The sequence below is a fragment of the Fundulus heteroclitus genome, unplaced genomic scaffold (assembly GCF_011125445.2).
Source record: "Fundulus heteroclitus isolate FHET01 unplaced genomic scaffold, MU-UCD_Fhet_4.1 scaffold_141, whole genome shotgun sequence".
In the NCBI taxonomy this organism is placed as follows: Eukaryota; Metazoa; Chordata; class Actinopteri; order Cyprinodontiformes; family Fundulidae; genus Fundulus; species Fundulus heteroclitus.
The window spans coordinates 369,523-397,262 of NW_023396553.1; the positions used below are offsets into that span (position 1 = coordinate 369,523).

General features: G+C 40.2%; 1 protein-coding gene across 3 annotated transcripts in view; it reads left to right on the top strand.

The window, feature by feature from the left end:
* The first annotated feature begins 5,556 nt into the window (after positions 1–5,556).
* LOC105934226 (rap guanine nucleotide exchange factor 4) overlaps positions 5,557–27,740 on the top strand; it is a 37,776-nt gene continuing 15,592 nt past the window's right edge. The window contains exons 1-4 of one of the 3 annotated variants that reach the window (XM_036129132.1): positions 5,557–5,808; positions 16,365–16,507; positions 18,103–18,191; positions 22,148–22,294. In XM_036129132.1, the coding sequence (XP_035985025.1) occupies positions 5,741–5,808; positions 16,365–16,507; positions 18,103–18,191; positions 22,148–22,294 (447 nt within the window). In that variant the 5' untranslated portion in view covers positions 5,557–5,740. Of the gene's footprint in view, positions 5,809–16,364; positions 16,508–18,102; positions 18,192–22,147; positions 22,295–27,331; positions 27,568–27,740 lie in introns of those variants that run through there. The other 2 variants (XM_012874124.3, XM_036129131.1) reach the window with 2 other exon arrangements.

Consider the following 27,740-nt stretch of genomic DNA (forward strand, 5'->3'; position numbering starts at 1 on the left):
CTGCTTTCGAAATCCTTGTTGACACAGTTTGCATATAGTGACCCATAAAGTTGGAACAACTGTGTTCTCATACACATTCCTCTTCTTTATTGTGGTTTAATTACTCTGTGATGTAAAGAAAGAAAAGACTGATAATAATCAATTATGTTCCAAGAAGATGGCATTTTACATACTAAGAATTATCTAAATCACCTTGTCACAGTCATTTTATGTGAAATGATGGGGATAAGGAACAGCGTGTTTACATCTTTAACTGCATTAAAAATGCATAAATATAAAGACATTTAACAAATATTATTTTCCTTCCAATTTCTATGTGTTTTAGTTAAGAAAGGACAAAAACTCCATGCTGTGTATGTATTGAAGTTGCAGTATCTGGTTGCAGTGTACCAGAATCCAAAATACAGTATGTTTTCTGTTTCATGGTTCACCACTGAGCAGCTGTATTGTGATGTGGGCAGTAGTTTACTATTCTCTGCATGTGAATCCAACCGTATTTAGAGTTTTCCCCATTCAGGGGGGATTTCATTCAGTCTCCCCAGATTTTCTTCAACTCACCCTCAGCTGAGTTGAACACACAAGATGCAGTTTTATTGACAAACGCACAATCTTCTGGTTCCTTTCACTGAGACTTTCTACTCAGTTTGTTGCGCGTTTGTTTAAATCACGGTTTAAGTGGCAGCTGTGGTATACTTCCACTGTTGATCCTGACATTACTTTCTTTATGCAATGGGACTGCCGCTTTGTGTTTAGATGTTTGCGCTGCACATGTACAACGTGTTAACCCCATGTAGTGTATTTTATTACTGTTTTCAAAGTGAGACATGCAAACACACTATTTACTATGCCTTTAAACAACTTGTTTAGGCCCAGATGATGATGTCATAGATGTCTAAGCTTATAATACTTTTGAGTTAAATGGAGTCACACCTGTGGATGTATTTCAGGGCAACTTCTTAAACACACAACGTCCTTGTGTGACATCATTGGCAAATCAAACTAAATCAGTCAAGATATCCGAAAGAGAATTGTAGACCTCCAAAATTCAAGTTAATCATTTGTGCAGTTTCCAGATGCCTGAGGGTGCCAACATGCAAGTACAACATAAATCAGCTTGGGAATTTCTTACCATCATACTGTTCAGGAAGGACACAGATTATGTGCTGCAGAGATGGCATTTTTCCCCATAAGAAATGTGTGTGTGAAAAAAAAAATCTTAATAAAGCTGTTAGCAGAAGCTGGTAAGAGAATGTCATTATCCCCAGTGAAACCAGTCTTGTACCGCCATGGGCTGAAAATCCACTCAGACAGGAAGAAACCATTACTCCAAATGCAACCTATGAAGCCAAATAACCGATTGCAAATGCAAGCTGGGCTCAATATCTTATTTTTGGTGGCATTTCTTGTCATCTGATGGGACTAAAACTGAAATGTTACAAAATAACCATTGCTACATTTGGAGAAAATAGGACTGAGAACATTATCTCAGTCTGGAAGTATGGATGTTGCAGAATGATGTTGTAGAATTTTTATACCACTAAACAGCCGGATGAGGAAAGCACATGAAAAACCAACATTTCAATATACCAGCCAGTACCTTGAGGTTTTGGCTCTAAATTGGTCCTCCGAATCAACGATGACCCTGTTCATTTGACCAAATTGGTGAAAAAGTGGCTGTAGGTCAACAAAAGTCAATAATTTGTAGTAACCACCACAGCCTCTTGATCTTTGTTCTGGGCTATTTCTTTTTTGTTTGGAACTAGAAAGATATGCTACCCCAGTTTCTCTCAGGGGCAATGTGGTAAAATTCCATCAAACAAATGTGAAAAGCTTGTGGAAGTATTTAATGTGAGAAAAGAAAAAAAGGTTACAAGTTTTACCTATCTATATATCTATATATATATAGATATATAGAACTATTTTTCAAAAGACAAATTGTACAACATTAGGCCTTAGGCAACATCTGCTGTTAACATCCTCTTTATTGTATCAGTCTGCTGAATTCTTCCTCTTTCACCCTCCAGTGTTTCAGTCATGTGTGTTAAAGTGCCATTCCAAACAAGTGCAGCGAGGCAGATGTTAATGCAGACGCAAACACAACTGTGGCAGGTGCACATAATCCCACACATGTAATTCATCTTCATGCAGAGGAACAAATAACATGAATTTAATCCAGTGCCCACATAAATAGAGGGGTTATGAGGTGAAGGAACCTGTGCTGCAATTGTAACCGTCCTCCATGATTGCTTGTGTCATTTATCATGTTAAAAAAACAACAATAAATCTAGTTTCTCAGTTCATCCAACCTCACACACTTTTCCTGTGCAGACATTGACTATAGAGTCAGTCTTAGATAACTCTAGGGCCTCCTCTTGTCCTTCTTCACTCTGTAAATTAATGGGACACAACAACACGCTGCTTTTGGGACTGAAATCTCCTGAGAACCCATCTCTCTCTCTCTCTCTCTTGCTCTCTCTGCTGCCCTGTTGGGCCTCTTTCAGATGACTTCCTGCATTTCTGCAACTGCCGGCTTTTTAATAAGCCGTTTAAATGGGAATTGGTGATACTGCTGCATTTCTGCTGTGCATTTCATGTGTGGCAGCAGGGATTTTATGTGTGGCCTGCAGAGATTTCTGCTCAGTGACATAAAAAAGGAAATATAAAAGCCTGCCTCCTCATGCACTGTGTTTATTCCATGTTGTCTCTCAGGCCTGGGCTAATGCTGACCATGTTCTGTTTTGGCTCCTCCCTTCCTTTCTAATCCCATGTTGATTCTTATTCTGCTGCTGACAAAAAATTACAAATGACATTTTTTGCGTTGTCGGCTTTGCATTTTTGCATCTTCACAGTTACTCTTACGTTTATCCATGACCTAGTGCTGGTGGTACATCATGATGCCCTGGTTTTAGGTTTCCCTTTAATAGTGCTGACATCAACCCAAATCTGTCCTAGCTTCGTCTTTTAGGTTTTGTCCAACCATGACTCAGAAAAACTGAATAGCTATTGTTAGTGCCTATGGATGGATTTACATCAGAGGCCAGCAGGGCTTTAAATGCATAAAGAACACAAACTCAGTTGTACAGTACTGTTCCCTGAACCTTTAAGGATGTCAGAAACAATGTGTGGGCAGACTTTTAGAAAGTAGTCAGGAGGTGTAATGGGGCTTGACGGAGCTGTAGGAGTTTGGCTGTCCACTCTATGTGTTTTGTAAATCTTAAGAAGGCTCATGACCATGCCCCTTGAGGCAGTATGTTGGGGGTTCTGCAGGAGGAAAGGCATCAGAGATGCTTAAGAGGGCTGTCTGGTCCATGTATATGCAAAGCAAGAGCTGTGTTCATGTTCATGGACAAAGTTGTGCTTGCTCCCAAGGCAGGGTCGACTCTGCAGGGGCTAACCCCTGTCACTGATCCTGTTTGGGCTGTTCATGAGCAGGATCTTAATATGTAGTTGTAGAAAGGAGGTTGTTTGGTTTGGGAACCTCAGGGTCTCATCTTTGCATCTGAGAATGAAGTGGTCCTGTTGATCCTAGTGATTGTGATAGAGCAGCAGCTTTACTCAGCAGCCCCCCAAATGGCTGAGCATCTCACCCTATCTCTATAGATCAATAAAGCCACATTATGCTTGTATCAGCTTAGTTTTTGTGCTCATGCCTTTCCCCAATAGTGCCTGCGTTATTGCAAAAAAATAAATAAAAAAAGGTATCATGCCATCTTCAATCTCCTGCTACTTCATGTCATTGAAATACCGAGATACTGAAACTTCTCTGCTTGAGGCAGATATTGACCCCTAGGCTACAGGGAAAATCCACCTTTTCTGTTTGCAAACTATGACCTCAGACTCAGAGGAGACAGCTCTAATGCCAATGGCCCAACACTTGAAAGCTACTCTAATTCATGAAAGGAATCAGTTAAAGGGTTACTCACCCCTATGTCAACTTTTTATTTTGCCAATAAACTGGTAACATGGTTGTCCTATAGTACTGTCTACATATCCTGGTCATTATTTTGGAAAATAAGTGCATATTTGTTGAAATCCTGCTTTTGTGTCTAAAATCGTCAGTGTGGCAGCCTCCTAGGTTAAAGGGTGGTCTTGCATTGAATTTCGAAGTAACATTGCTTTTGGTTGATGTGACGTAATATAGTGACATTTGTAGTTCTGCCTCTTTGAGGTATAAATGCAGCACCGTCTTAAAAAAGAAACAAGAAAGAAAGAAACAAACAAAAAACAGAAAGCTCCATCTTGTGCCTCCATAACGAGCGTTGTTGTACTTTTCAAACCATCTTGGGACTTTTTTTCTTCCAAAAAGTGACTAGAAACACTGGATTACAAAGCGGAAAATATATGACTGGACTGAACATGTCCTCCACTGCCTCGGCGGCGCCGGTTTTGGGCTTCACTGAGTCAGCGCCTTGAGCCAGCTTACTCAGCTGATTCAATATGGCAAATCAAGCTAAGGGCTGCTTTCCCCCCCATGCTGAACACAGCCCCCTCCCCTCCAGTTCCCACGTATCCCCGCCCACTTTTTTGTTTTTCAAATTTGTCTGGGAGCGGAAATATGCCTTTACATGGGGGTGAGTTACGCGTTAAAGTGGTTCAGGCAGTTGATTAGGATGCCTGTTCAGTGCTGCCCTTTGGAGTCCTTGAAGTCAACTGGACTTCTCGCTTGTTTCTTTAAGACCTTTCAACTCTCATGAAAAACAGCTTCTTCAGTTCTGATCATGGGATTGGATTTACCAGAAACAATTAAATATACCAAGCTCCTCCTTCTGCCAGTAATACAATGGATGGATGAATGGACTGATTACTGGTTCTCGCATATATGGTGCTCTGGGTCTGTTTAAGCCTCTCCTTCCGTCACTTCCCAACACACCAAAACTCTATTCTTGGGTACAATAAAATGTAGTGCGCCATGTTAGAAAGTACACAAGCTGTCTCCGTTTTCTCAGCAGCAATCCCTGGACACCTACTCAACACACAGGGACACCAACCCTCAACTAACCACACAGGCGTAAAAGGAAAGTGAATTCTGCTCACAATAAAACTGGTAGATACATTATTTCTTTTCTTGTATGGTGAAAGTGTACCCTCCCTCTTTCTGATGCCGCCCTGGGCAACCGTCAATATCAAGAACTGATGGATGCCTTTTTTTGTGTGCGTGCTTCCACATTTAGCAATCAAACACTTTACCATTTACTCTGGTTCATGTAATCAGCGAGTAGCATATTTGTGTATCGGGTTATTTCCCTCTGTTGATTATTTGTTCTTGGATGACTCACACTCATATGCTCCCTCTGCATTCAACTGGTGGAAATCATTTTACGCTAGTAGCAGCCTAATGTTTTATAGTATGATTAATAAAAAGTGAATGAAAGTCATTAGTCATTATAGACTATTCCAAATATGAACATGGCTTTATAAATTCGCGCATTAGAAAGAACCTCAGCTCCAATAGTGGTATTTTGTGTTACACTAACATTTTTGAAAATATTACCTGCAATTAATCAATTACAATCAAATAGCCCATGCCTAGCCCTTCCTGCCGTGTGATCATTGGGCACGGCGGTACGAAGACTAAAAGACACAAGTCATCTGCACTCCAGCAGCCTGTAGTAGTGTGAGATGGCTGGAAGCAGGGATGCGGGTATGGGAGGGGGCGCAGCCGGAGCTCACGTTCATTAACGACCACCGATAACCGGGAAGCCTCCGCCGGCAGCAGCACAGCGACACGCAGCCGGGGAAGATGGTCGCAGTGCAGACGTCCCTGAACTCGTCTCCAACGGCGGAGTGGGTCTGCTGTCTGGATAAAAGGTGGGTTGTTTCAGAGAAGGAAGAAATGATAATAATAACCACAAACAACAACAAAAAAACAATACGAGCCACGGCCACGCCGTCGCTTGTCTCATTTATTCATTCATCTCATTCAGCGTGATTAATCGAAACCGGTGCGTGTGCGGCGTGACAGCGCGGTAACAGCGCGACATTCCTCGTTTTCTGCGTTTTCCATGTGTTCAGTGGGAAGTAGCCGTGCGGGGATGCGGCGTGTAGTACCAAATGCACGGCGTACCTGGTGGAAATTTAAGCCCGATTTTCTACGCGTTCGGTCAAAAAAGGCGTTGGTGGCCTGGAGGTTGAGCGGGGTGTTGCTGCACTGTGCAGACTGTGATGGACAGGGTGGCTGAGCGCCACATGGGTTTCATCTGTCTGCCGAGACAAATAGGCATGTTCAAAATAGAACGGTGGACTGGGGAGCGGTTGCCTCCGGAGAAATATGAGAATCACAGCATTTGCATCCATTCATTAGTTGTATTAGGCATTGTCACATTGCTGCATGCAAAGCTGGCTTGTCTGACTGGACAGATTAGCTGATCAGCCAATTCACACTGTGACCGCGACTTCAGCTGGAATTATCATTCCAGAGTCCATGGACTACAATCTTAACTGTGCTGGAGAGAAAAGCCAAAGGAAATACTACGAAGGAGGGGGGTTCTCGCTAATTACTGTGTCTGATGGACAAACCCCTGATCTATAAGAGGTGCACCCCACTGCTCACACACCCACGCATATACTGCGCACACCTCTCAGACGCATCATCACGTTTCCATTGGCAACCCGAGGCTACCATCTTGTCCTCTCATCCACACCTGGGAGGAGATCCAGTGCGTTTTGTCCAGTGGTACTTTTACAGAGCAACATTTCATCACATTTAGAGGAAAAAACATTGACCTTTATTGTTGATAGCTAAAGTGTGTTTTGGTTAGTGGAATAATTTGTCACTAAGACTTTTTTTTAAATCTCTTCCCCTCATTCCTAGTCCTCAACCCTATTTTCTAAAGGGGTACAGTACCCCAGTCGTTTTGGAGGAGTAAAACTGGTGAGGAGGCTGGTGGCTGATGGGCATGCATGGCTCTTTATCCTCTAAGGGACTGATAATTATTAACTCAACACTTATGGCCATGCTAAGTCGTGTATTTACATATTAAAACATGCAAACCAATAATGCCTTTTTGACGGCGTTTCCCATTTCACAGTGGTAACAATCACCCTAGGAAATGGGACTCGGCCTCTGTTATTCAGGAATAACAACAGGAAATAAAAACAAAGAATCTCAGAAACCATTGCTTTAAAAATTCTTTTATTATTAATGTTTTTCTGTGATTACATTTGTTTTAATCTGGAATAAAACCAGAAGTGTTTATTATGGTCAAATTAAGAGGATTTAAAAAAAAAAAAAGATGTTTAAATTTCATGGTGCATTGCTGTACACGTTCTGAGGTAAATGCAGTGAGTCATCGGTGGTAGGTGGGAGTCTAATGAAAGGTTGGACAGGACAGGATTTTATTGTGGAGCACTCAGCACACTTCTTCTATTCACCTCTGATTCAATAAATGTTCAGCTCTTACATATGACGGTGTGTTTGAGAGCTTTGAGCTACATAAACTGGTAATGTGAAGGAATGAAGAGAGTGGAGGATGATGATTTAAAGACTTAAACATTAACCTGTTTAATGGTCAAAGATATTTATTAAGAGGGAAATATGTTAGCTCAAGGGTGCCCAAGTCCAGCTCTTGAGAGATTACCACCCTGAAACTTTTAAATGGATCCCTCCTCTTCAGAGCAGAGTGAAATGCTGAAGAGGGAATTCAGCCATGTATTGCAGATATGTTGGAAAAGGCAGGGGTCAAAAAGATGCTGGACTTGTGCAACATAAAGTGTGATTTGATTGGTTTGCTGTTATTCCAGGTAGATTGTACATGTCCTATTAAGCGCACTGGTCCAGATAAATGTTCAGGTCAAATGTCTGATCGAAGTTCCGAAACTCGTAATCTCACCAAAAATGCAATTACCAACTACCTGCTGTTGGTATCGAGGTATACCACAATTTGAAAAAGTAAACGTTTTCCACTATACTATCCTGCTGTTCTTTTAATGAGATGCCAGAGAAAGAGCTGAAATTATCAAATTGTTTTCAACACTAATTGCTTTTTTTCTGGCTACTCTTCCATAAAGCCCAGCTCTATGGAGTGTGCAACTTATTGGGGTGTTATGGACAGATCCTCCAGTCTCTGCTGTGGAGTTCTGCAGCTCCATCAGGGTCACTTTTGGTATCTGTGCTTCCTCTCTGATTAATGCCCTCCGGGGTGAGTTGTGGTGGGTTTGGCAGGTTTGTTGTGGTACCATGTGCATTCCATTTGAAGATGAATGCTTTGATGATACTCTGCGGACTACCAAAGAGTTGGGTAATGACTTGTACTACTCAACAACTTTGTCCCTTACTTATTTGGTGAGCTCCTTGTTTTTCATGGTGGGATGCCTCTTGCTTAGTGATGCTGCAGCCTCTGGGGCTGTTTTAATGACAGGTCATGTGACACTTGCTCACAGGTGGACAGATGGACTTGATTTAACTAGTTGTGTAACTTTTGAGTCATCGGTTGTACCAGAACATTTGAGGAGCTTTATAGCAAAGTGGGTAGAAACATACACACACGGCAAATATTATATATATATATATATATATATATATATATATATATATATATATATATATATATATATATATATATATATATATATACTCACACTATTTAGTTCAGATCCAGCAAAACAATATAGATAAGCACTGAAATTACAGATTGGTATGTAAGAAAATTGGTAAAAAGCCAAGGGGGGCAGAGATGATTGCTGCTTCTCTGTTTTACATAGAAACAATTAGATCATATTACAGAGCTTTGTTCAAATTTTTTTGACAATACTTTCACACAGTGAAATGCTAAAGGTTGCTGTAATGCAAATCTGTTATCTGTTCTGTCCGATACATTTAGAGGCTTTAGTTTTTTACTTTAATTGAGATAGTTGTGAAGTAACCTGTGTTTTTGTTAGTTAATAGTTACCCAGGTTGTACATTTAGATGCAGAGTGTTGAAGCAGTTTTATTCATGCAACAGAAGAAACTATGTTACGTTAATGTAAAATCAGAGAGCACAATCAATGCATTTGATTGGACCTGACATTAGTCAACCCATGATTTATTTATCTGGAAACTGTATCCCCCCCCCCCAAATGGATTTCCCCAAAACACGCAGAACCTTCTGGTGTGTCTCAGTTTTCTCTTCCGAGGTTGATTTGTGTATGTGTGTGTGTGTGTGTGTGTGTGTGTGTGTGTGTGTGTGTATGTGTGTGTGCAGCATGAGTTGTGGTTGAAAGCTGAGATCTCTGCTGACATTAGCATCGAGGCTAGAAGGACTGAGAAAAGAGACACCCTGGAAGATAGAAAAAGAAAAGATGGCGGGGGGTAGAGTGATGCAAGGTGAACATCTCTCAGGTCACATTCATGTCAAACTATGAGGTGTACAGATTTCCCCCGGCAGTCTTGCAGGCCAGGAAGCTCAGGCCATATAATACAACAAAGGAGAGTCCTTTAACTCCTGACTAAGGAGTAAAAGGACTGTTCCAGACAAAATTAACAGTTTTGATGGAGACATGTAGAGCCCCACTGCCTTACAGGGGTTAGCTCTTTTGGTCTCTTCCTGCTGTAATGTGTGGGCGTCCTCTGTCAAAACCATTAACCCAGACTAGACTGGGCTATGATGTGCTGTCTGAGCAGTGGGGTCCAATACGTAGGCAGGATGTTGATGAGTCAGAGAGTGGAAGCAGACAGAAAATGGAAGGGACTCATTCATAAGCAGGCAGAGGCTTTTCTGGCAGGCATGGACAAACGAAATGAAACTTACTTAAGCTGCCACTTTATTAGGAACACCTGTTCTAGTGCTTGTTAACACGAATAGTGACTCTATCTGGATTCAAACCCACAGCTACTTGTCCCTTGCATGGCTTCCACACATCCTTTTAGGAGTCAATTCAACTTCTCGGGTGTTAAAAATAATAGTTAAAGCATATAAACGTTGCAAAATATATTGGTGGCCTATTCTGATTCTTTTTTTTATATTGCATCAAATTGTCCAGACGTTTCATTATCTCCAATCCAATCACTTTCAAGAAAGGAGGTGCAGCCATTTGTAGGAGAACGGGACAGGATGTTGAACCCATCTGTGCATTTAGACATCTAGACGCGCCAAAGTTCAAACTGAGCAGCAGAATGAGGAGGACATTGCATTTAAGTTACTTTGCACTGCTGATTTGCTTGGATGTTTACGAAGAATCATCGCTTGTATGGCTGTTTATTTCCCTGTGGAAATCAGATGTCAAAGGAGAATAAGCAGATTGGTTGGAGATGATAGAAAGGCAACAGTAATTTAAATAAAACCCTTGTTAATACCATGGTATGACAAATATCTCTAAACATGCAACACGTCGATCCTTGAAGTAGATTGGCTACAGTCGCAGAAGACCAACGGGTGCCACGCCTGTGGCTACAATTTAAAGATGCTCACCAAAATTGAAATGTAACAGATTGTAAAAACATAGCCTTGTCCAAGCCTTGGACCAAGTAATGCCTTGAACTGAGCCCGGGACTGTTGATTTCAGCAGCAACTTTCAGATGGCAGGGTCAAAATTTGGAATAAACTAAATAAAAGCATGGGCTCCTTCTGCCTGTTATCATGGTTGAGGATGGTGGTGGTATTTAAATTCTTTGGGCCCCTTAGTATTAAAGTGTATTCTTTAAATTCCACAACATATCTGCATATTGTAGCTGTCCACGTCCATCCATGTATGACCACAATATGTCTTCTGGTGGCTTCTTCACTAATATGATGTCATATTGTCAATATGACATCAATATGATGTCAATATGATCCAAAATCTCTGAGTAAGATTTCTTATACTTTGTTGAGTCTATCCCACAAAGAATTAAAGCAATAAAAGAAAAAGAAGGAAAATAAAAGAAATTGGATAGGTCCTCTGGACGGGTTCCTTTTTTCGTGAAACGTCTTGTCCCTTCTCTGAGAGACTTCTTCAGTGTAGGTAAACTCAGCCTTATAAGCAGTGCCTTTGCACAGTGGATCAACAAGTTTAAGTTTGACAATCAAAACTGGTTGCTCACATGCAACCAGTTTTGATTGTAGGTGTATTCTGTTAAGTGCCGGGAGGACTGTGTGTGTTAGACATCGGGTAAACAAAGCAGCCACTGACCAAAAGGATGGCCCAGCAACATCATCAAGCAAAGTTCTGCTGTTTACACTCATCTGTAGGCCGGCGGTCACTCTTTTAGGGATGAAGATGTTCTTATCTTCGATATAGAGGAACATTGGTTGGAAAGGGGAGTAAAGGAAGCCATTTTCTGTGAAGAGAAACCGCCCGCTGTTATACAGGGGTGGCGACCTCCGGGTTCAATTGTCCCCATCTTTCAGTGTTGCTGTTGTGAGCATGACTCAGCCTCCTGGGAACAATAAGTGGCTATCAGAGCACGAAAGATCAGTTGGTAGGCCGGTGGTCTTCTTTTGCAGGTGAGCAACCAGTTTTGATTGTCACACTTAAACTTGTTGATCCACTATGCAAAAGCGCAGCTTATAAGGCTGAGTTTATCTACGACTCTACAGGGCGAAGAAGTCTCTCGCAAAGAGACAATATGTTTCAACAAAGAAGAACCCGTCCAGAGGGCCTATCCAATTGTTTTGTGTTTTTCTACCTGGGTTATTAAGATGCATCAGGACAATTAAAGCAGTTTTGTTGGCTAAAGGGGGCCAGTACTAGTAGGGCATACCTTATAAAGTGGCCGGTGGGTATATTTCCTTGTCACAGAAGAAGTGAGTTATTGCACTGGAAGAAAACTGGAAGAGGAATAATGCAGTTATTGTGTGAGTGGTGGTGCCTAATAGATTGTAAAAGCCTTTGTCAGTAATGGCAAAAAGCTAATTTTGAGCTGATACAATCACAGAGCCATTTATACTATTTTGTCTCGCAAGCCATGTTTTGAGGGAAACACACAAGTATAAATGGACAGAGAAAAATAGATGCTGGGTATTGGAAATTGTATATCAGGGGAACAAAAGCCAAAAGAGCTCTGGGCGAGTGAAGACATTGGAACTGAAGTGGGGAAAGGCATTCTCTCATCTGTGAAAGAAGGAGCTCTTTTTGTGCATTAGCTCTTCTGTATGAGGGATTCACACACACACACACACACACACACACACACACACACACACACACACACACACACACACACACACACACACACACACACACACACACACACACGGATGAGTCACAAGCAAAGAGAAAATAAGTGAATGAGCGCTGTCTAACTGCAGCGGGTTTTCCTGTGAGACGTTTTGGCGCCACAGTTTTTCTCCAGTACGTCACCAAGCAGAAGGTTTTATCCCTCAGATCATACTTCTGTGTGTTCGCTACTCACCCTCGTAGATTTCACACAACTTAGGGTGTGCTTGGTGAGATTAGGAGACTATTAGAAATAGCACCAGAACAAGGTCTTACATCAACACCCAGTGGGGGGCCCTGTGCGGGAAAGAAATGGTGCATGCAGCCCTCCTCTGCTAAATCAGAGAGTATGCAGAACAATGAAGGCACGGACTTACGCACGTGCACACACACTCGCGCACACACACAACATGCACACAAAAAGACTATTGTAACACAACAACAAACTGTCTTTTTGCTTAAAATAAAACAAATTATTTAGGTCAAGACTGCTGATTGCAGCTGCTTAGAATATAGCGCAACATGCCACAGGACTCAGATTGACTAGCAGCAAGTGGACTTATATGATAAAAAAAATCACCACTTTGATATCTTTTGTACTCTATACAATATATTACAAATGGGCTTCTACTGAGGCATTTGAAGCATTTTATTTAAAGGCCGCAAGCAACCACTTTTGAATACAGGTACTGGGTGCACATGTCAGAACTTATGTTCGATTTTATGCAGAGTTAAAGTTATATTTACTAGTTCAAATACATGGATACACCCCCACTGATATTTGGGTAAATATCTCTTAGCAAGTTGGAGATAAACCACAGCCTTTATGTTGACTTTAAAAATATCCTGGCTGGATATTTGACCAATCTTCTTTAAGCAACAGTGGAGCTCGTCCTAATTGGTTGGTTTATTGACTTGGAGCAGACCTCTAAGAATAGTTCAGACATTTTCAATAATATTGAATTCGGAGCTGTTCTAACAGCTTCTTGTTTCCAAGTTTTATCCACTCCATAACCGGTTTTGATGTTTGTTTGGGATATTTGTGCTGTTAGAAGATCTAATTGTGCCCAAAATGTCACCTTCAGATGTAAAACATTCATTAGGATGTTGAAGAACAACCCAGGACCAACCAAGGCTCAGGCCCATATTAGAATGGAAGATGCTGGAACAGCCATGTCACAGTCCAAAGAACAATTAGTTTTTTTCATGGACTTGGAGAGTCATTATGCTGTGGGTCTGTTTCTGTACCAGTGGCACTGGTGCATAGTAAAAGTGGGTGGAATAATATGGAGGGCTATCTCCAGATTCTTCAGTTTCATCTGAAACAGATGGTTGAAACTCATATCCAAATGATCCCAAAAACCATCCCTGGTTTTGGAATGGCTAAAGCATTGAGCTTCTGCAATTGCCCTGACCTTAGCTTTATTGAAAAGTTGCAGACTATGCTTTGAAGCCATGATGTGCTACAAAACCAACTAATTTAAATAAACTACAATTTCTGTTAAGGGACATTGATCCAAATATCAGTTGATGGGGTGTACTGTATGTACACTGCTCAAAATTAAAGATTTAAAGAAACACTTATTTACTCAGAGTAAAATATCAAGCAGGTTTAACTTCTGGATCAGGTGAGTTCAGTAGTAGAGGTGGTTGTTAATCAGTGTCACTGGTCTGATGTTCAATTAATAACAGAAGCTACATAACTTTTTCATGTTATGTAGCGTAAAAAAATGGATTTAAGATGGATATTTTGCACCATTTCATTTACAGAAGATGCCTAAAATGTCAAAGATGTTTTTGTTTTTAATTGTGAAGTAAACAAATAGGACAAACTAATGGAAAATGTCAGAAGGCTGAAATGTTGTAGAGCCATCTTTTGCAGCAATTCCAGCTGAAAGTGGCTTTGGGTAAGTATCTCTGAGTTCGTCACATCTTGCTTCTGGAATTTTTGCCTGTTCCTCAAGACAAAACTGATCCAGCTCCTTCACGATGGGTGATCTTTAAATCCAACCACAGATTATCAATTGGATTGACGTCTGGACTTTGACTGGGCCATTCCAATCCATTTAAATGTTTCTCCTTAAACCACTTAAAGGCAGCTTTAGCTGTATGCTTTGGGTCACTGTCCTGTTATGAATGGATCTGGCAACCCGATATTGGAGCCAGACACGGTGTTGGGCTTAAAAGGTTTATTGGAAGTGATGAGATGGTGACAGACAGAACATGCAGGCAGGTGATGATAGAACAGGTTGGAGGTGACAGCAGTGTTGATGGTGGCCAGAACGGGCAGAACAGGCAACAGAACCTCACAGGAACACAGAGAAAATAGACGAGCATGCAGTCACTGAACAAACTCCATCAGTGAGGGCAGGTCTCATGCAGGAATATGGGGTTAGGCAAGCTGTGCAAACGACAACTAGGAGTAACATACAGTTGGTACAAACAAGGTGTTTTGGTGAAGAATGACTATGGGAGACAGGATTAAATAGCTGCAGTGACAGGTGAGGTGGGCTTAATTAGCAGCAGCATGTGAGACTAATTAGGGATAACTAAGCAGTGGCAGAGGAGAGTGGAGCAGAACATGGAGGGAAACAGTCCTAAGTTTAAAAAAAAAACACAAATAAACAAGCCAATATATAACACCTCCTGTCTCTGTTGTGGATCTTTTCAGATCCTTCAGGGTTACCTTTGGTCTTTGTGCTGCCTCTCTGATTAATACCTCCTTTTCCTGGTCTATGAGTCCCGGTGGGCGGTCCTCTCTTGGCAGGTTTGTTGTTGTACTATGGGATTTCCACTTGAAGATGAAGGGTTTAATAGCACCCTGGAGAAACATTAAGGATTTAGAAATTTTCGTTGTAACCCTACTCTGATTTGTACTTCTCCACAACTTTGTCCTTGACTTGTTTGGAGAGCTCCTCGGTCTTCATGGTGTGATGTCTCTTGCTTAATGGTGCTGCAGCCTCTGGGGCCTTTCAAAAAAGCTGTTCATAATGACAGATCATCTGACACTTAACTTGTTCACAGGTCGACTTCGTTTCACTAATTATGTGACATTTGAAGGTAATTGGTTGCGCCAGAATATTTTAGGGTCATCGTAGCAAAGGATGGGAATATACACACAACTTTCTTTGAAAACCCATGCTCAATTTAGCCAAGTTTAATTAATCAGTGTGACCGAGTCAGTTCCTGAATTAAAAGTCGTTGAATGTTTTTCCCCTACTTATTATGATTTTATATTAAAGCCAAAAAAAACCATTAATACTAAAAGAAAAATACTTTGTGGACTACCTAACATGTTCTACTTTATTTGTTAATGAAACCCTCATCTTTATAATATTACAAAAGTGTCCATCTGTATGAGCTCCAATTGCTTGAGGACCACATTTGTACAGTTTTTGAGGGCCACAAAAATCTTTCCATTGGCTAGTAATGGCCCCTGGGCTGCAGCTTGGACATCCCTTACATATACCTTTTCCACCAAATCTTTGGTTCTATTAACCATTTATATATTGTATTTTCTGTCCATTGTCCAAAAAGACACAGTCCAGTACATTCCAGCCATGGGTGTATGACTTTGTATCAGTCAAGAAATGCACTTGAATGATAAAATATGACATTGTTATCTCTGTACCATACTCAAGTAGATACCTTTAAAGGTAGAGTTTCCCCAACAACCTTTTTGAATAAATGCACCTGCACAAGACCGTCTTACCTTATCTTACCTTACCTTACCTTACCTTCTTTCTTTATTTCTTTCTACTTATTTCTTTTTACCGAGGCCTTCCTCTTCTTCCTTTAAACTTTTATGTGGTTTGCTTCTTGCGACTGTCATGTTCAAAGTATACGGTGAGAGCAGCAGAGCTACAATGAACGGCTAACAACGAAGCTAACCGCCAGGCTAGCCAGATACATAAACACTAAAGTGTGCATGCACAGCCAGCAAGCACAAACTAACAAGTAACATTTACGTACACTAGCGTTTCATGAGCACGTCACAATAATTGGCATGTGGGACAAACAATGGATAAGGCAATACCTCCAGAACTTGAGGGACAGAGGGCGGTGAGAGCAAAACCAAAACTCTGGTTAGAGTTTTTACAGGCCTGCAGCTCCCACAGAGAACATTTCTTTTTTAACCTTGTTCTTCTGAATACATTATGTACGTATTGACTACTTTCAGGATGGAAGGACCTTTGTACCATCTGAACATAATTACCAACTATGGCTTTAAATGTGGCTCTTCTTTTGCAGGCCTTCAGAGCGTTCAGGGGAAGATGTGGACATTATTCTGACGAGACTGAGAGGGGTCAAAACATTCCAGAGGTTTCCAGCTCCACTTCTGCTACAGATCTCCACCTGCGCCTTTTATGAATGCCTGGAGAAAGGCATCACATGTATGTACTCTAACATCAACAAGCATGCAAGTCTGTGGGTTGCTAATACAGTGTGTGTTTGTGTTTGCATAGAGAAAATATGCTGCCAAATTCAGACTAAATTACTATGATGAAGAGTTATATTAATGATTACGATGATGTTTTGTAATGTGTCTTGGGGTTTTGAGTTGGTTTTCTATGTGTGTTACCAATGGACCTCTGAGTTGGTGATTTTTTTTAATAGAGGCAAACATTATAAGTTTATGCTTCCTTTTGCTCCTTTTCATTCATATTATTTATTTTTACCTTTTTTCAAGTATGGTTGTTTAGTTTTTTTTAAATTAATGAAATAAAAAAATTGAAACTGAAATGTAAAAAAAATTATGTGCTATGTATAGTGTGAGCTTGTGCTTATTCCCATATGCAGAAATTTTAGGAATTTTTCATTATTATGAAGAGTCCTTCAACAGTGGATTTCAGCATGATCCAAATACAAGTTTGCTTATCTAGCAAAGATTTGCTTTAGATAATAATACAGAAAACTGTTTAAAAAAATATAGTTTTATTTAAAAAAGGCACCATCTCAGCAAAAAACTTTTCTTTCCGTTTGTTCAGAGATAGACAGGCACAAAAGATAATTTCTTCTGATATACTTTATACAGTTTGGAGAAAAGTGTTGCCATTTTTGGCAAATAATTGTACATCACCTAAAAACAAATTCTTCTTCAAAATCTTACAGAGATAAACTATTAGGCTACATTTTAAAATTGAAGAATTTTAAATACGTCTAATTGACAGCAAATAATACATAGAATATAATATTAAGGTTATCAAGAAATTATATGTATATAAGAATGTGATGTTTTAATTTATTAAGCCGATTAATGATGTTTAGACGGCAAACACATTTTGAGTGTGAAAACAAACCTGGGAAAACAGAGAAAAACACAGTTAAAATACACTTTGAGATGCTTGCTGGTGCTGGTGGACAGTTTTGTTGATCTTGATGAGCAGTAGTCATATGTGGCTGACCTGGCCTGAGGCAATCTGCAATTGTCCCTGTCACGTTATCCCACTGCTGCAGATGCACAGTTGTGGAAAGATTGACATTCATTTGCATGGCTAGATATTTTTCCTTCGTCTGCCAGCATCACGTTGATAAGATGCTCCGTTAGCATTGCATTCTGGTCAGTTACAAGCAAATATTTCCCTTTCTAGTTCTTTAATTGTGCTGTGCGAGGTCCTACTGGCAAGAGACCCCTACATATATGGTTGGATATATGACTGCATGAAAGCAAAGCCACAACATTTCAGTTCCCACCAAATAAAGCTTGAAACAAGATCTACATTTTAATTAAGGTCTAATTACTCATTTTTACATGAATGAAAATGTATTAGAATTTTAAAAATAAACTTTGTTTCTTGCGTCAATTACCCAACTCTCAAAAGCAGGGTTTCTTCTTTCTGCTGAAGGATATTTTTTATTCACTGCAACAATTTGTGATACACTGAAGGATTGGAAACACACTTCCTTATGAAGGTGTAAATGAAGCAAATACATGGGGGGTGTGCTCTTTTTTTTTAAATGAGCGCCTAATGTTTATTACTGTCTGCAGTGTTTCGACAGGGAGACATAGGCACTAGTTGGTATGCTGTTCTGTCTGGCTCCTTGGATGTCAAAGTGTCAGAAACCGCTAATCATCAGGTAAGACAAATTTTATTAACTTTAGTTCAGTGTGGAGAAAATAACATTGTGACCATCATTTAAACCCCAAATGGTATTTTTCGTGTTTCAAATTCTCTATTCTCTCCTGGTGTTGTTCCGTCATCATCTCTGTCAGTGTCCATTCAGCTGTACAAGCATCCCCAGTGTTTGAAAGCCGGTCTTGTATGACTGTCCTCAATGTTGACATTGTTCTAGTACAGTACTCTGTGTCACCATACATATTCCCGAAGCAGAACAGCCAAAGTACCGAAAACAAATCCACAGAGAATTGGGCTTTCTTATAGACTGTATTGTATATCCTTTTAGCAAAACTGTGGAAATAGGGTCAATATGTATGTACAGAGAAGAAGAAGGACGTAGGAGGAGAGGGAGCGAGGATTTGTTCCTATTCAAAGACAGAGATAAGAAGCCCCTGTGTTACAAATCATGCTATTCATGCTTGGAGCCCTACAGTGCTATTGGTGGCCTAGTTTCTGTAGCTATATTTGAAATGTCAGTTTGGACAATTTGAGAAATTTTATTCAGCTCAATAAAAATGTTGTCCAAATCAGTAAGAATAATGATAGCTAAATAGGTGCGTTCTTGTATTTTGCATCCAGACTGTTAGCTGTGTCCAACAATGCTGCAACGATGCCGTTTTGACTGGGGACGATCGCTGCAGCGTGTGCAAAAGTGTTTTCACGTTCTAACACATTCTAACTTTTTTGTTTTTGTGTTTTGAATTTCCTAAAACACACAAAATAGAATTTTTTTGTAAGGTGGAAGGATAATAAATGTTTTTTGATTTCACACATAAAACTGTAAAGTGTGGTGTCCATTTTTGTTTAGCCTGTTCTGAGGAACACACTTTGTTGAAGCATATGAAGCATTCCCTTCATTGGCCTCCAAATTGTAGCTTTAAATCTTTGGGGTATGTCTCTACCAGCTTTGCAGATGTGGAGACTGATGTTTTTTCTCCTCCATTACTCGATGCAAATTCACTGAAGCAGTCGGATTCAGTGGAGAGTGTCTTTGAACACCAGTTTTTAAGTCTCATCACTGTTTTAAGTCCATTGGATTTTGAGACTTTGTCACCCTGTCTGTTTATGGCTGTTTTGCTGCTAAAACATGAAGCTCCAGCCTGGTCTTAAAGTCATTTGCAACCTTTAACAGGTTTTCTTCCAATATAGCCCTGTGTTTAACATCATGTATCTTTCCATTAACTCTGACCAGCTTCCTTGTCCCTGTAGAAGAAACGCATTCCTGAGGAAGCAACATTGTTGCTTGTTGTTGTCACCACTATATTTCACTCTTGGGATTGTGTTTTCAGAGTGGTGTGAAGTGAAGTTTCTGCCACATAAAGCATTATGTATATAGCCCCAAAAAACTACGAAATTTCAATTTGCTGTATCCCCTAAATCAGTAGTCCTCAATTCCAGTCCTTGAGGGCCAGTGTCTTTTTATTTGTTATTCTGATTCAACGCACCTGAGTCAAATACTCATGCAATTAGCAGGACTCTGCAGAAATTGCATACTGGCATTTCAGGGTCACATCTAAAAGCTAAAAAATAAACTAGATGGCATTAAATTGGCCTCTGGTAATAAAGTTAAAAAAACCTTGATGTTATTTTCTACCAAGACATCATTTTAAATCCCATATTACACAGGTTTCCAGGGTTTCCATTTTTCATGCCAGAATACTGTCAAAATTAGAAATATTCTGTCCAGGGGTGATGCTGAAAAACTAGTCCATACATTTGTTACTTCAAGGCTGGACTATTGTAATTATTTACTATCAGGAAGTCCACAAAATGCACTTCAAATCCTTCAGCTGATCCAAAATGCTGTAGCAAGAGTTCTGATGAAAATCAACAAGAGGGATCATATTTCTCCAATTTTAGCTTCCCTTCATTGGCCTAACTGTTAATTCAAGAATATAATTTAAAATTCTCCTTCTAACGTATAAAGCCCTTAATAATCAAGCTCCATCATATATCAGAGCTCTGATTACCCCGTATGTTCCTAACAGAGCACTTCGCTCTCAGACTGCAGGTCTGCTGGTGGTTCCTAGAGTCTCTAAAAGTAGAATGGGAGGCAGATCCTTTAGCTATCAGGCTCCTCTCCTGTGGAATCAACTCCCAGTTTTGGTCCGTGAAGAAGACACCCTGTCTACTTTTAAGACTAATCTTAAAACTTTCCTTTTTGACAAAGCTTATAGTTAGAGTGGCTCATGTTACCCTGAGCTACCTCTATAGTTATGCTGCTTTAGGCTTAGGCTGCTGGAGGACATCAGGGTCTATTTTTCTCACTCTGCTGAGTTCTCCTACTGTTCTCCAATTTGCATTGTTTGTTGTTATTTCAGCTTTTAACTTTTAGTTCTCATTTTTTTCTTCATAGTAGGTACACCTGGTCTGGCGTTCTGTTAGCTGTGACATCATCTAAGGGAGACAGATCACCTGCTATTACCATGTAACACAGAAAGGATTTCTGGATCAATCTGTGCTTCTGTGCTTTTTGTGTCTCTGCTCTGTCTTCTCTAACCCCCAGTTGGTAAAGGCAGGTAACCGTTCACACTGAGTCTGGTTCTGCTGGAGGTTTTCTCCCTTTTAAAGGGGAGTTTTCCTCTCCACTGTTGCTTCATGCTTGCTCAGTATGAGGGATTGCTGCAAAGCCATGGACAATGCAGACGACTGTCCACTGTGGCTATATGCTCTTTCAGGAGGAGTGAATGCTGTCTGTCAAGACTTGATATAATCAACTGGGTTTCCTTAGATAGGAAACCTTTTGACCAATCTTTATGATTTGATTAAATTTGACTTTGGAAAATGCCTTGAGATGACATGTATCATGAATTGGCGCTATATAAATACAATTGAATTGAATTCAATTCTGACTGATGATGGAGGAGGGTTCTCTGTCATACTGTAGCATGCCTGTGGTAAATGCCCTATTGACTAGAATAGCTTATATTTGTGATGTAACGTAGAATGCACATATAATGGAGTATGTGTGAATGAGGGGTCATGCAGCCAGACTGTTGAAAGCCATTTTGTGAGTCGATGTCCAATATTCCTTGCCTATCTTACCATGTTTTTGGCCACGTTTCTTCTCTCTGGATTTCTCGTCTCGCCTTGCCCCTGTTGGTTACCTCATCGTCTTTCTCTTCTCTGGACATCACTGGACTGTTTCATGACCACAACGCTTACCGAGCCCTTATAATGTGTCCGTCTGCCCTTCGGGTATTAAGCCTGCCTTTCAGACCTGTCTCAAGCCTTAGCCTGTTTTTGCCTGTCGTCCCCTGCTGTGAGCAGCCTGCTATTTGCTCCACTTTGATCTGCTCACCACCTGCACCAGCTCCAGCCTATTTTATTAATAAACCTTTTAAATGCAAACACCTTGTCAGGTTGAACAAAGACAAAGACGTAATAGCTGCCTTTAATCAAAGGTTTCCACCTGAGCTGTAGATCTCAGCAGCTCCTGCAGAGTTATCATGGCTGGCTGCTGGCTCTCCGTGTCCTGCCTGCCAGTTTAGGTTAACATGCTCATTTTGGCTGGTTTGGTTAGATAGGTGGTGCCATTCTTTTTGCATTTTGGACTGATGGATTGAACATTCTTCTGTGAGGTTTAAAAGGCCTGGAAGTTTGTCTTATAACCCAACAAACGTCGGAAGGCAATTAGTCGCTCGCACCCAGTTTAATTGAGAGGTGGCACAGAGACATGAAGGATGAAACCCATTTTCCTTCTGCATATTCTGCATTTTTTTTGGAAAACTACCTCCTAATTATGCTACATTGTGTTGGTGTGACATAAAATCCAAGTAACAGACATTAAAGTTTATGGCTGTAAGGTGATAAAATGCATATCTGCTTTCTTTTTTATTGCTGTGTTCTTCCCAGGACATTTATTTATATACTTAACCTTACACAAATTGCTTCTTGTCTGTGGTGAATGCTCAGGATGCAGTCACAATCTGCACCCTGGGGATTGGGACGGCCTTCGGGGAGTCCATCCTGGACAACACACCTCGCCACGCTACCATCGTCAGCAGAGAGACCAGTGAGCTACTCCGAATCGAACAGAGGGAATTCAAGACCCTCTGGGAGGTGAGACACAGCAGTCAACACATTTTAAAATACAACCATCCAATCTAAATATGGAAATTTAAGCTTCTAAAACAAGATTTGGCGTTTTAGATTCTGCACTTTTGACAGCCTTCTGTAGCAATTGTCCCCTTGACCACTAGAGGGCTGTCCACTTTTGTGGCCCCGCTGTGGCAGTTGGTAGTTGAACACCTAAGGCAACACAACAGTAGAACAGAGACAGAGAAAGGCTTATATGTACTGCACTTGTCTGAGTTGGTTCTTTATCACAACTGATGTAAATTTATTTTTAATGTAACCTTTTACATCGTTTAACAAAGTCACACGTTCCTTGTCATTGTTGATCCCCGAAACTTAAACTCTCCCCAGCTACACTGGGAAGAAGAAAAAATAGAGTGAGCAACATCCCGAGGGTTTTCTCCATGCTTTGAAGACAAATGGAAGTAGACGGTTCCCTTTATTAATAGCTCAGATTGTAGGATATATTAAGTTAGACAGGTTAGCGAGAGAAAAAAAATGTTATTTAAGTTCCTGTTTTCAAGAATGAGTCCCACTGTCCTACTGTTATACAGGATGGAAAACATTAGTAAACATATCTCTTAATTTCTGTGATGAAAATGACAGTTATCTATGTTTACAGTTTGCAGGTCTGGTCTGAACTTTACATGCAGTCAACATGTGCATTAATGACATCGTATGCATAAAGTTTAGGCTTCTGATAATGTATTTGAATCGTTATTTTCGCACAGTGGATTGATTTTCAAACATACGTCTTCGTGGCTAGGTTTTGCTAATTTGGGGGAAACTGTTCTAGAAAGTTAACATTATCTTGCTTTATCCATGTTTTTTGGAATATCACCCTGTTGGAACCTCCAGCTGTGTTCAAGTTTCAAACATCTGACCCTGAGATGAAAAGAAATTGGTTAAGGCTGGTTCACCGAACCTTGCTGCTTGCTGTCTGACTGAACACCATCCACTGTACGAGAAAACCTGTTTTATCTACAATTCTTTGTATCCTTATGTGTCTCCCAGGCTTTCAAAATCGGCCGACAATTTTAAAAACTTTCCATGTGTACCAGCCTTTAGGACCACCAGGACTCAAGCCTATAACAAATTTGATCTTGACTCGGTTGCAGTTGCAATGTCAGTACTGACAAAAGTATTATTTAGACGCATATAGACCAAAAGCATGTCGGTGGCTGCATTATGCTGAGGGTGATGGCGGTAAGAATATTTTTGTGCAAAGCAGATTCAATAATAAAGACAGAGAACTACCTCTGATTTCTTCAACTTCACTTAAAACCATCAGCTATGCGGTTGAAATTCAGACACATAGAGTGCGTCATCTTGCCTTATCAGCCATTTTTGGACTATGCTTAAAATTTATAGACCATTGCAAAAATAGAAAAAAACAAACACTGACTGAGTTGTACCACTTCTGACAGGGAGAGGTCAAATAATTTACAAGACTTTTGTTGGAAGCTTATTAGTGAGTCCAAGTTTCAGATCAGTCTGAGTAAATCTTTAAAAACTCTAAAGTACTATCATGCTGATGATGAGTGTAAACAGCCTGCTGAAATGAAGTGTAAATATGGGGTTAAGATGGCTGTATTTTACTCCAAAGAAAGTAAACAGCTCTCCAGTGAGGAAAGCTTTTAAAACTGCTCTCTGAGCTGCATCTTTAAAGAGAATAATAATTCACAATGCAATGTAGGGAGTTGAAATTAACTCTTCTAACTGCAGTAATACGCTGTACTATAAAGGCACCATCTTTTATGCTCTGTGTTTCATTTCATTCATAAAAAGCGTGCATATTTAGAAACGCTGCAATGTACAAAGATCCTATAAGGCAATGTGTTCTGGTAATGTGGCTAAAATTGCTAACATCTGTCTCCTTCTTAAATAAGGTTTCTGAAATACGAGAATACAAGGAGAGGATGGTTGTTTGAGGTTGGAAACAAACAAAAAAGAAGCTAAACAGAATGCTCGTTATACTGGATTGCACTTGTAGAGTTGGCTTTGTAGTAGCTGCCTCTTTGTGGGCCTCCCTAGTTGAGGTTACTGACTCAATTCACTGAGTCCTACTCCAGGGAAGTCCTGGCAGAGAGGCGGATCACTTCTCTATAGCTGTCATCAGCCTGTACCTACTCTGGTCTGACCTGCTGTTTGCTAAAAACTCCTGTGGTAAAAACAATAACTCATGTGCCAATAAACCCAAAAGTTTCCAATTTCTATGGAGCTACATTTTAGATTTTCTGTCATTAATACGTTGCTTTTCTTCTCTCTCTTTTTTGACGGTTTTTAGTTTTTTCTTTTCTATTTTTGTTTACCTTTGCATGCACTGAATTTGCTGTGTAGTACATAAAATACTTTAGTGTCCCGTGTGTCTTTGAAAATGACTCACATATTGGAGGTTAAAATGACCACCCTCATTATTAAAATCACGTACAACCAGTGCTGTTAATGTTTCTCTCAAGGCTCTTACCTATTGAGTCATGTTAAAGACCGTGTAGTGAATGGCTCCCTGATGTTGCTCCCTATTGCATAAGGCAGTTTTGCTGTGGATCACTTGATATTTGGAGCTACACTTGAGTGGTTTTTAGTTTATTTCAAAGGACACTTTTGTGTGTTACTACTGCATACTTCATAATAAGTACCTTGCAAAGGTATTCATACCCTTTTAAAGTTTCCACATTATGTCAGGCTAAAATGACAAACTTAATTGTGAAGTTTAGGGAAAATAATACAAGGTTTTCAAAGGTTTTTAGAAATATAAATCTGAAAAGTTTGGCATGTTTTTGAATTTAAACACCCTTAACTAAGGTACCCATAAATAAGAATGCAGTTCACTCGATTACCCTTCAAAACTCACAAAACTGTTGGATATTTATTTTCAATATAAATCCAGCTGTTCTGTGTAGGCCTCAGAGATTTATTAGAGAAAATTAGGAAAAGCAGCATCATGAAGGCCAAGGAACACAACTGGGTCAGGTCACAGGGAAATTTAAAGCAGGGTTAGGTTAGAAAACAATATCCAAAGCCTTGGACAGATCATAGAGCATCATTTAATCCATCATCTGAAGCGTGAAAAAATAAGGCTCTAATGCAAACCTAATCCGACTGGTTGGGCAATCATGAGTTTGAGAAGCAGCGAAGACACCCGTGGTAACTCTGGAGGAGCTACAGAGATCCACAGCTTGAGTGACTGAATTTCTTAGAATTGCCTCATCAAAGTGCTGCCGTAAGTGCAATTAGGAACCTGTGGAAAGATTTAAAAGTTGCTGTTAACAATTCTTGTCCATCCATTCTGAACTTGATCTATTTTGTTATCAAAAATAGCAAAAAGCTTAAGTTGACAGAGAGATGCCTAGTGCCAGGTACAAAAACAGATTCAACATTTTATCAAGGAACATAAAATGACAATAACAATGTTAAGGGTAGGCTTTGAAATTCAATAAGACAGACAATATATGAGGCCTATCAGGCAGTACATGAACGCTCAGGCATTTTGTAACCACTAGTGAAAACTTGATTTTCAGTATTTGATGCATGTACTGAAACATATCTGCACTCTGAAACAGTTTTGTAATTTGATTATTAAGATCTGAATATTGCTAGTTGAGTTTTTTCACCTGCATGTCTCACAATGCATTTGGTTTATGTTTTTATTTAAAAAAATCTGATTAGTCATTAATAATATCTGTTTATTTGTTCTGCGGGTTTGCATTAAAACCCGCAGAATGTGTGTGTACAAACACATATATGTACAAACACAACACTTTTCAGGTTTGTAATTTTATTTCCACACAACATATCATCTTCTTTCCACTTCATAATTATAAATTTCTTTTGACGATAAAGGAAATAACAAAATATACAATACCCTGATAATAAAATACACTGAAGTCTGTATTTGTAATGTGACAAAAGGGTATGACTATGTTTGCCTGGTACTGCATTGTGGATATGTTTGGTTTACAGTGATGTTTGAATAGCCGATGCATAAGTTCAAAATAGAAACTATCTTTTTAGTTGTTTTAATATTGCATATGAAATGTTTAGTTGTTTGTGTTGCTAACCATTTCCCCCAAGAAAGATTTTGGGACACACAAGTATATAATAGTAGACACACAAGTATTTTTTTCTAGCCAGATTTACCATTTGCTATTCATGGGTTGACAATTTCTTTAATCTTTGTGTCTAAATTATTTCCGTAAAGACCAGTGTGTGTGTGTTTTTTTTATTAGCATTGCTGCTCTCAGTTGCAGCTCAAGACACATCAATCTCAATCACAAAAAAACCCACCAAAACCCACCCCCAACCTCCCCAGTTGTATAACAGCATGAATAAAAATGAGATTCGCTGAAACGTAGCATCTCCATTTAATGCCGCAGGGAGACGTTAGAGCGAGATAAGACGATAATTGGTAATTAAAGCGCATGTGCTGTCTTTTTGGGCTTGTTGTGTATTTGCTTGTCTACTAAGTGCACTCTGGCTCCCTATCAGCTGTCTATTTTAGGACAGAGGACACAAAACAGAACACGTAGCCCGAGGTTGTTCTTTTTTCAGTCTAATCCAGCTCGTAGTAAGAGGCGCTCGGAGTTTCGTTTGTGTGCCGCCGCGCGCCGGCTAATTTGCGCGCACGTGCATCATGTGCGTCTGGAGGACTAGAAAGCTAAAAGATGAATGCAACCCTGTGTTTGATGGAAGGATGAAAGAAAGGGAAGCGGTGCTTCATAGTTCCAGTAGCAAGTGAAACTGGAATTAATATCTCCCCCGACACATCTAGCGATTGCTACTGATGATTGCCTGGCGCTTTCCCCCTGCCCATGTCTCTTTTTGACTCCTATGCCCACTTCCCTTCGCTTCCATTGAGCTATTTTATAATCTCTGTTCTGGTCCTTCTGCCCTGCTGTTCCAGCCTCACCCTTTACTACTCCTGTCTCTGCTCAGCTGCTTTTTTCCCCCCCCACCTACTCCTCCACTGGAGTAGCTGTGTAATACAGACACTCAGATCACCCTGGTAACCTGCAGGAGAAAGTGCTCTGGCTCTTGGCTCGATTGCAGCGAGGGAGGGCGAGCGAGAGACAGAGACAGACACTGGGGCAACTGTGTGCGAGGGGAAGAGAGGAAGAGGGAAGCAGAAAGAAAGGACGAGAGCAGCTTGTTTTGGGCAGGATGCTATCCGGTGGTGTGTGTGTGAATTGTAAAGGAGCAGAGGGCAGCTCGCCGGGATTTCAGTCCCGTCAGCTTTAGTCTGCTGAGTGTTACCTCAGGTGAGTCTGACTTTTGGCAATAACACTTTTGGGGAAAAAAAAACTGTCTTTTTACCAGTTGCTTGTAAATGAAACTGATACTGTTTCTGTTTTTATTACTTCTCATGTTCCTCATTGGGATGTTAGTGTATTTCGCTGTTCTTTTCTGCGATGTAGCTTCATCTATTTAAAAA